Source organism: Eriocheir sinensis, chromosome 24 (genome assembly GCF_024679095.1).
Source record: "Eriocheir sinensis breed Jianghai 21 chromosome 24, ASM2467909v1, whole genome shotgun sequence".
NCBI classification, from domain to species: Eukaryota; Metazoa; Arthropoda; class Malacostraca; order Decapoda; family Varunidae; genus Eriocheir; species Eriocheir sinensis.
Window position 1 is genome coordinate 1,212,692 of NC_066532.1, and position 9,818 is coordinate 1,222,509.

The following is a 9,818-nucleotide window of genomic DNA, read 5'->3' on the forward strand; positions in this document are numbered from 1 at the left end:
GCCTGGAACATTTACATTCAAAATCAAAAACGTTTCTCAGCTCAAAAATTTTCTAAGGTAATTTCATAACCTTCGTAAATGACTCCCCTGGAACATTTACATTCATAATCAAAAACGTTTCTCAGCTCAAAATTTTCCAAGGTAATCCCATAACCTTCATAAATGAGTCGGCTGGCCTGGAGCTCATTTTCGCGGCGTCTCGTGTGGCGTTAAGAGTAAAATTACGGTCATTATGCTGGCGGAGGCGACGGAGGTGACACGAGCCCATCACCGCCAAGGCCACGTCAGGGCGAAGCGAGACAAACGCCGACAGCTGCGAGAGACAGTTTTTTTCTAATGTGTCGACGGCAGGAAAAAAAAAATAAAACAATAACAACACGCACTCATAACCACACCATAACAAACTCACCGTCACACCCACAACAACAGCAATAACAACAACGTCCACCATCACCACAACAGCACAGACAACAGCAGCGCCACCTTCACCGTACGTAGCAGCAAGAACTTAAGCAATAATAGTAATAAAAATAGCAACAAGTGTTCGAATGTGATCAGACGCAAACACACAGCGCGCGATCCGAGAGGCAGGTGTGTTGGCGTTTAAATGGAAGGTAAACCGAAGCAGATGCGGCGCAGGTGTTCTCGTGTGTGAATAGGAGATGAATCACCGCGAAATCCACGAGACAGGTGTTTGAATTTAGTGACGGAAGATGAAACAGCGGAATGCAAGAGACAGGCGCTTTGATGTGTAAACTGGAGAACGGCAAGGACAAGTGTTCCAGCACAGTGACGAAAGATAAAAACAAAATAAAATGCCAAGGAAAAGTGTTATAATTCGTAAACGGGAGATGAACAAAACAGAATAAGACAAAGATGTTCTCGTGTGTAAACTGGAGGAAGGCACGGACAAGTGTTTCAGTACATTGACGAAAGATAAAAACAAAATACAATCGCCAAGAAAAAAGTGGTATAATTCGTAAACGGGAGATGAACAAAACAGAATAAGACAAAGATGCTCTCGTGTGTAAACTGGAGGAAGGCACGGACAAGTGTTCCAGCACATTGACGAAAGATAAAACAAAATACAATCGCCAAGAAAAAAGTGTTATAATTCGTAAACGGGAGATGAACAAAACAGAATAAGACAAAGATGCTCTCGTGTGTGAATAGATGAATCATTGCGAATTATATAAGACAACTGTTCTAATACGTAAACGAATGATAAAGGACAATAGAACGCCAAGGAAAAGCGTGGCATTGTGTAACCGAATGAAAAAAAACAAAAACAATACGAAATGCGGTACGGCGGGTGTTTTGAGGTGATGCGAGGGAAAGTGTCTTAATGAAGTGATGTTGAAATAAAGTGCCCTAATGAAGTGATGTTAAAATGAAGTGTCCAAGTGATGTTAAAATGAAGTGTCCAAGTGATGTTAAAATGAAGTGTCCAAGTGATGTTAAAATGAAGTGTCCAAATGACGTTAAAATAAAGTGTCCTACTGAAGTGATGTTATAATGACGTGATGTTAAAATAAAGTGTCCTAATGAAGTGATGTTATAATGAAGTGATGTTAAAATAAAGTGTCCTAATGAAGTGATCTTAAAATAGTGTCCTAATGAAATGGCCATAAAATTCATCTCACTGGTGTTTCTCGTATATATTCTTATTTGTTTTAGCCCAGAGTTCATAATGTTAAGCTCTTTCCTCATTAAATTTCCTTCGTATCATTTATCCCGAAAACGTAAGTATCAGTCAGTCTCCATTCATGCTTTCAAGTGTGTCAGCGGCAGGGAAATACCGCGAAAGGCAAGAATATAATCGTTTTCGTGTGTACTTTAATGTGGTAATGGAAGAGAAAAACAGTGAACCACAAGAAAGAAACGTTTTTATATGCTTTTTAATGTCTTGGTGGCGGGTCAAGCAGGAACGTTATCATATGTATTCTAATGAGTGATATAAAGCGAAAGTTAAAGAACAAACGTTATAACATTTGTTCTAATATTTTAACCAAAGAGAAATGCCGCGAAAGACAGGGTTATAATTAGCAGCTTAACATATCTTTTAACGAAATAACACAAAAGGCAAAAAAGGAACGTCATATACATTCTAATGAGAGAAATATACCGCGAAAGTCTGAAAAAAATTATATATGCGTCTCCGTGTATCGCGTTTCCTTGCGTCGCGTAAGAGAGATGCCGCGAAAGTCGAGGGTTGAGCAGTTTCGTGTGTCAGTAGAAGGGACACAAAACGTAAGGCCAAGAATAAACGCCATCATATGAATTCTAATCTGCTAATGAAAGAAAATACCGCGAAAGTCTGAAAGAAATATATATGCGTCTCCGTGTATCGCGTTTCCTTGCGTCGCGTAAGAGAGATGCCGCGAAAGTCGAGGGTTGAGCAGTTTCGTGTGTCAGTAGAAGGGAAACACAACGAAAGGCCAAGAATAAACGCCATCATATGAATTCTAATCTGCTAATGAAAGAAAATGCCGCGAAAGTCTGAAAGAAGTATATATGCGTCTCCGTGTATCGCGTTTCCTTGCGTCGCGTAAGAGAGATGCCGCGAAAGTCGAGGGTTGAGCAGTTTCGTGTGTCAGTAGAAGGGAAACACAACGAAAGGCCAAGAATAAACGCCATCATATGAATTCTAATCTGCTAACGAAAGAGAAATAACGCGAAAGACAAGTAATACCGGCTTGACGTCTCTTTTACTTCATCGGCGCTAGAGAACTAAAAGAGGAAAGCAAAAAGAAGCGTTACCATATGCATACTGATAAGAGAAATACCGCGGAAGACGAGTAATAAGCGGTTTTACATATTTTTACTGCACCGGCGCTAGAGAACTAAAAAAGGAAAGCAAAAAGAAGCGTTATCATATGCGTTCTAATGAGACAAATACCGCGAAAGGCTGAAAAAAATATATACGTCTCCGAATATCGCGTTTTCATGTGTCATTGGAAGAGGAACATAGCGGAAGACAAGTGATAAGAGGGTTTACATGTCTTTCAATGCAAATAAATAAAAAAAGAGAAGCGTTATCATACATATTCTAGCGAGAGAAACACCGCGAAAGGCTGAAAAAATATATATTCGTTTCTGAGCATCGCATTTTCGTGTGTCATTGGAAAAGTAACATATAACGGAAGACATGTAATAAGAATGTTTACATGTCTTTCAATGCAGATAAATAAAGAAAAAGGCAAAGAAGAAGCGTTATCATACATATTCTGACGAGAGAAACACCGCGAAAGGCTGAAAAAAAAAGTGTTTCCGAATATCGCGTTTTCGAGTGTCATTGGAAGAGAAACATATCGGAAGACATCTAATAAGAGGGTTTACATGTCTTTCAATGCAGATAAAAAAGGTAAAGAAGCGAGAGAAACACCGCGAAAGGCTGAAAAAATATATATACGTTTCCAAGTATCGCGTTTTCGTGGGTCGCGGAAGGCAAGACATTCGTGTTTTCGTGTATCGCGTAAGAGAAAACCCGCGAAAGACAAGTAATAAACGTTTTCATGTGTTCGTAAGAGGTGATGTGATAAAAACACCGCGAAAGGCTGAAAAAATATATATACGTTTCCGAGCATCGCGTTTTCGTGGGTCGCGGAAGGCAAGACATTCGTATATTCGTGTATCGCGTAAGAGAAAACCCGCGAAAGACAAGTAATAAACGTTTTCACATGTATTCGTAAGAGTGATGTAAGAAAAACTCCACGAAAGGCTAAATTAGATATGCGTTTTCATGTATCGCGTTTTCGCATACCGCGGGAGGCAGGGCGGAGACACAGAAAGACCCGTGAGCGAGCAAACGAGGGCGCGGATCCTGTTTTGGCTTAGCGTTTCCCGATGCAGCTGGCGGTGACGTGCAGTGAAAAAGAAGACAAGAGCTGGGCCTTGAGGAATGCGTGAGGAATGAATGCTGAAGAGGAGGAGGAGGAGGAGGAGGAGTGGGAAGGGGGATGAGGTTACCCAACTCTTCGTATTGTGACGGGAAGGGATGGAATGGAGGGTTCTGTGTGTGTGTGTGTGTGTGTGTGTGTGTGTGTGTGAAAGGAAATGAGTTTAGATATGGAGAGAGAGGTCATAAAGTACATTGCACCAGTAGTAGTAGTAGTAGTAATAGTAGTAGTAGTGGTAGAAGTAGTAGTAGTAGTAGTAGAAGTAGTAGTAATAGTAGTAGTAGTAGTAGTAGTAGTAGTAGTAGTTGTAGTAGTAATAGTAATAGTAAGAAGACGAAAAAGAAGAAGAAGAAGAAGAAAAAGAAATTGAAGAAAGAGTAAGAAGAAAAAAAACAAGAAAAAACGAAGAGAAAGAATAAGAGGAAGAGGAAAGAGGAAGAAGAGGAAAGAAGAAGAAGAACAAAAGAGGAAGGATGCTAATACGTAATACCAATAATATAAAAAAAAACAGCAACAGTAGAAAAAAAGGAGTTCAAACACCCTCTCTCTCTCTCTCTCTCTCTCTCTCTCTCTCTCCCGAGGCACCGTTACGGACACTGACTGGAAGTAACTGTGGCGCGCAGGCCGGAACTCGGGGACCCAATCCGTTTCTCCAGGTGGTGGTGGTGTGGTGGTGGTGGTGATGAGTAAGGTGGGGTTGAAATGGTAGTGGTGGTGGTGGTAGTGATGGTAGTTGTTATTGTAGTGGTGGTAGTAGTAGTAGTAGTAGTAGTAGTAGTAGTAGTAGTAGTAGTCGTATTATAAGTTCCAATATACTCAATCACTTCCTTCCTCACTCACTCACTCACTGACTCACTCACTTACTCACACTCACTCACTCACTAATTAATTCCTTCACCCTTTAAGTCCATCCCTCCATCCCTCGCTCACTCACTCACTCACTCATTCACTCACTCACTCACTAATTAATTCCTTCACCCTTTAAGTCCCTCCCTCCATCCCTCGCTCACTCACTCACTCACTCACTCACTCACTCACTCACTGCCATACTCACTCACTCCTTCACTCCTTCCCTCCCTCCATCCCTCCCTCACTCACTCACTCACTCCTTCACTCCTTCCCTCCCTCCATCCCTCACTCACTCACTCACTCACTCACTCACTCCCATACTCACTCACTCCTTCACTCCTTCCCTCCCTCCATCCCTCACTCACTCACTCACTCACTCCCATACTCACTCACTCCTTCACTCCTTCCCTCCCTCCATCCCTCACTCACACACTCCCATACTCACTCACTCCTTCACTCCTTCCCTCCCTCCATCCCTCACTCACTCACTCACACACTCACACACTCCCATACTCACTCACTCCTTCACTCCTTCCCTCCCTCCATCCCTCACTCACTCACTCACTCACATACTCACTCCTTCACTCCTTCCCTCCCTCCATCCCTCACTCACTCACTCACTCACTCCTTCACTCCTTCCCTCCCTCCATCCCTCCCTCACTCACTCACTCACACACTCCCATACTCACTCACTCACTCTTCAACTCACTTTCTCACTCACTCACTCACTCACTCACTCTCACTCTCCTCCAGGTGTATCCAGAAAAGACCACATCATCACGTGTCATCTTCCTCACCATCAACCAGACAATACAGGTATGAAACGTGACAGTACAGCAAGATTAGGGAACACACACACACACACACACACACACACACACACACTTAGTAAACAAACCTTCAGTACTGTAAGACGTCATAATTAAAAACGTGTGTGTGTGTGTGTGTGTGTGTGTGTGTGTGTGTGTGTGTGTGTGTGTGTGTGTGTTATAACTTCTTAATTTCACGGTATAGAAAAAAATATATAAAAATTGTAATAATAACCGAACTTCAATTCACCCCAAGACAGTTTGAAGTGTGTGACGTGTTTATCAGACGGTGACCTCGGCGGACCAGAGGAAGGGAAGGGAAGGGAACGGAAGGGTTGACAAAGCGATGGGAAGGGATGACTTGAGGGAAGGGAAGGGCTGACAACAGCGAAGGGAATGGAAAGATTGAGTTGAGGGATGGGAAGGGTTGACAAGAACGAAGGGAAGGGAAGGGAAGGATTGAGATGAGGGAAGGGAAGGGCTGACAACAGCGAAGGGAAGGAAACGGAAGGGAAGGGTTGACAACAGCGAAGGGAAGGGAAGGGAAGGATTGAGATGAGGGAAGGGAAGGGTTGACAACAGCGAAGGGAAGGGAAGAACTGAGTTGAGGGATGGAAAGGGTTGACAAGAACGAAGGGAAGGGAAGGGAAAGATTGAGTTGAGGGAAGGGAAAGGTTGACAACAGCGAAGGGAAGGGAAGAACTGAGTTGAGGGATGGGAAGGGTTGACAAGAACGAAGGGAAGGGAAGGGAAAGATTGAGTTGAGGGAAGGGAAGGGTTGACAACAGCGAAGGGAAGGGAAGAACTGAGTTGAGGGATGGGAAGGGTTGACAAGAACGAAGGGAAGGGAAGGGAAGGATTGAGATGAGGGAAGGGAAGGGTTGACAACAGCGAAGGGAAGGAAACGGAAGGGAAGGGAAAGATTGAGTTGAGGGATGGGAAGGGTTGACAAGAACGAAGGGAAGGGAAGGGAAAGATTGAGATGAGGGAAGGGAAGGGTTGACAACAGCGAAGGGAAGGAAACGGAAGGGAAGGGAAGAACTGAGTTGAGGGATGGGAAGGGTTGACAACAGCGAAGGGAAGGGAAGGGGAGAATTAAGTTGAGGGAAGGGAAGGATTGACAACAGCGAAGGGAAGGAATTGGGAGGAAGGGGAAGTATTAAGTTGAGGGAAGGGAAGGATTGAGTTGAGGGAAGGGAGGAGTTGACAAGAGAGAAGGGAAGGAAACGGAAGAGAAGGGAAGAATTGCGTTGGGGGAAGGGAAAGGAAGGGTTGACAGGACCAAAAGGAAATTAAGGTAAGGAAAGACTTGAGTGTCGGTAAAGGAAAGGGTGAGAAAGTAAAGCGAGGAAACTGACCCGTTGATCTGTAAGGGCCTGGCACTGGTCCGAGGGAGGAGAAGGAAGGGCCTGGTCAGAGGAAGGGAGCGGCGGCGAGGCACTGAGTGACAGGCCGCGGAGGTCGGTGACCGGAGGAAGGGAAGGTCAGTGACCAGGCTCACGGGGAAGGGCGGAGAGCCTGGCACTGACCACGGGGAAGGGAAAGGAACGTGCTGGAGACAAGGATTGGCACTGTCAGGGATAGGGGAAGGGAGAGGCACTGACAGAAGGAAGAAAGAGAGTGGCAGTGACAGAGGGGAGTGGCCCTGGCTAGAGTTGGGGAAGTGAAGGGCAGTGTCAGAGGGAGGGGGGGGGGGGGAGGACCCTGATACAGGTCTACGCGTCGCGGGCACTGACCTTAGCGTGTAGGGCGCGGGCCTGCAGCAGAGTCTTCTTCTGGTTGGCATCTTCATGGGGGAGGGAGGCGTCCCCGGGGCCCGCAGCACCCCGGACGCGGCGCAGCCCCCCACCACCACCTCCACACACAGGGGCATGGGCCTGGCGCGGCGCGGCGCACCTCAGCCTGACCTGACGCACGGCTCGCCGCCTCACCGCGGCTCACAGCTCATTAGGCTGTTGCCCTCTGCTCGCTCTCGCTCTCTCTCTCTCTCTATTTCTTTCCTTCTTTCTCTCCTTTCTCTTTCCTCCTCTCTCTCCTCTTTCTGATCACACTCAAGCTCGCGCGGCGTCACGCTCGTCACTCTGAGGCAGCAGCGGCGGGGGGTCGAGGTAAGGCACCGTGCAGGGCTTGGCTTAATTGGTGAGTTCACTCCCCTCAGAGTGTGTCTCCGTAATGGCAGTGTCATTGACCCCGGTTTGAGGCGGGCCTGACGGGGGCGCCGCCGTGGGCTACGTGTGCATCGCGCTGCATGTCTGCTGGCGGCCTGACGCAGGGACACTCCGGAAGGACGGCAGGGACGGGGGTGCCCTCGGTGGCACTAAGGACGTCCACGTGTTGTGGGGGCCGCGGCGGCTGGCACAGGAAGCTCCCCGCGCGAAGGTGTGTAGCGTACTGGCGGGCCCGGCTGGCTGGCGCGGCGGATCGCTGCCGCTGCTGCTGCTGCTGCTGCCGGGGTGGGAGAAGGGGCGGCGCGAGGATGCCAGTAACAGAGGCACCGCCAGGCACACTTACGGGACCGCCCCGCCCCGCCCCGCCACGGCCAGGCCCTCGGCGCGGCCCTCACGCTGCCCAGCTGCTCCTCCGGGGTGCCGCGCCCCGTGCCCCGCCTGCCGCGGCGCGTGTCTGTGCGTGTTACAGTAAGTCCGAACTCAACACGACCCCGCGCGGGGGAGGGTGTGCGTGTGACTGGCCGGGGGGAGGGGGGGCTGCACCTGGACCGTGGCTAGGGCCAGGGTTCACGGACCCAGGGGCCAAGTGTTGCATGCCGGCCCCCCAGCAAGCAGCCAGGGGTCGGCGGGGGCGGCGGCACCCCGCGTCACGCACGCACGTCTCAGCATGCAGCCGCCGCGGCCGCCGCAGCGCTCGCGTAAAAAAGAAAATTCCCCCGCCGGCATCGCGGGTTCATGCACCTCCTCTGATCCAGCCGAGTACGCTGACATTAGCCCGCCGCTGCGGCCCTCCCCCCCTCCGCCTCCTCCTCCTCCTCCTGCTGCTGCTGCTACTTCGCCTCCTCCGCCTCCTCCTCCCGTTGCTGGTGCTCCTCCTCGCTGCCTTAGCCGCTCACCACCTCCTCCTCGACGCTGTCTGCAGCAACACTACGCCGAGGAGCTGCTGGCGCGGAGACCCAGCCAGTGTGTGTGTTTGTGTGTGTGTGTGTGTGTGTGTGGCAACGAGGTCCTACCCTACCCTGTCCCACCCTGCCAAGCCCTAACATACCCTGCCAAGCCTTGCCCTGCCCACCAGTCCACCACCACCACCGCCGTCGCCGTCGTGTCAGTCACCTCAACGCTACATTTTCCTCGTCACTTTTCTCGCCTGACTCCACCGATGAATGACCGAGGGAAGGCTGGGCTCGTTCTCGTCGCGTTCTTCTTGTTCTCTCGTTCTCGTATAGACAAATAGATATAAGTAAGTAGTAACTGATTGGTTATATGACTAAGGTAGATAGGTAGATGGGTAACCATGTTGATTATAATAGATGGATAGATAGATAGATGAATTGATAGGCAGACAGAGAAATGAGATAGAAAATAAGGTACGAGAGAATAATAAGATAAATCGGATTTAAAAAAGAAAGAAAGGATAATTTGAATACAAGAAAATAAGAAGATAATTAATATACGTGAAATAAAGTAAGATAATTTTGAATACAAGAAAACGAGAAGATAATCTGAATACAGGAAAGAAAGTAAAGAAAATAAATTGAATACAGAAAAATAAGAAAGGATAATTTGAATACAAGAAAACGAGAAGATAATTTATATACGTGAAAGAAAGTAAGATAATTTTGAATACAAGAAAACGAGAAGATAATTTGAATACAGGAAAGAAAGTAAAGAAAGGATAAATTGAACACAGGAAAATAAGAAAGGATAATTTGAATACAAGAAAATAAGAAGGTAATTTATATACGTGAAAGAAAGTAAGATAATTTAGACAAGATAGAAAGAAGATAATTTGAATACAGGAAAGAAAGTAAAGAAAGGATAATTTGAACACAGGAAAATAAGAAAGGATAATTTAGATACAAGAAAACGAGAAGATAATTTATATACGTGAAAGAAAGTAAGATAATTTTGAATACAAGATAGAAAGAAGATAATTTGAATACAGGAAAGAAAGAAAGACAGAAAGAAAGGATAATTTGAATACAAGAAAGGACGAAGATAATTTAAAAACGAAATCAAAAGAAAATGGCGATAGAAATAGTAGATAAAAAAGTAGATAAAAAGAAAATAGTAATAGAAATGGATAATAGATA

The 9,818-nt window shown here is 46.7% G+C and overlaps 1 protein-coding gene and 1 long non-coding RNA gene across 2 annotated transcripts in view; one reads left to right on the forward strand and one right to left on the reverse strand.

Annotated features, from left to right (window-relative positions):
- The window catches only part of LOC127002698 (uncharacterized), a 113,678-nt gene extending 108,068 nt beyond the window's left edge, over positions 1-5,610 (forward strand). Inside the window, exon 3 of the long non-coding RNA XR_007756422.1 lies at positions 5,502-5,610. This is a non-coding gene — a long non-coding RNA (uncharacterized LOC127002698). The remainder of the gene's footprint in view (positions 1-5,501) is intronic.
- Positions 1-7,956, reverse strand: part of LOC127002695 (uncharacterized) — an 87,796-nt gene extending 79,840 nt beyond the window's left edge. The window contains exon 1 of the mRNA XM_050868754.1: positions 7,294-7,956. Coding sequence (XP_050724711.1) covers positions 7,294-7,430 — 137 coding nt within the window. The 5' untranslated portion in view covers positions 7,431-7,956. The remainder of the gene's footprint in view (positions 1-7,293) is intronic.
- Positions 7,957-9,818: the final 1,862 nt, after the last annotated feature.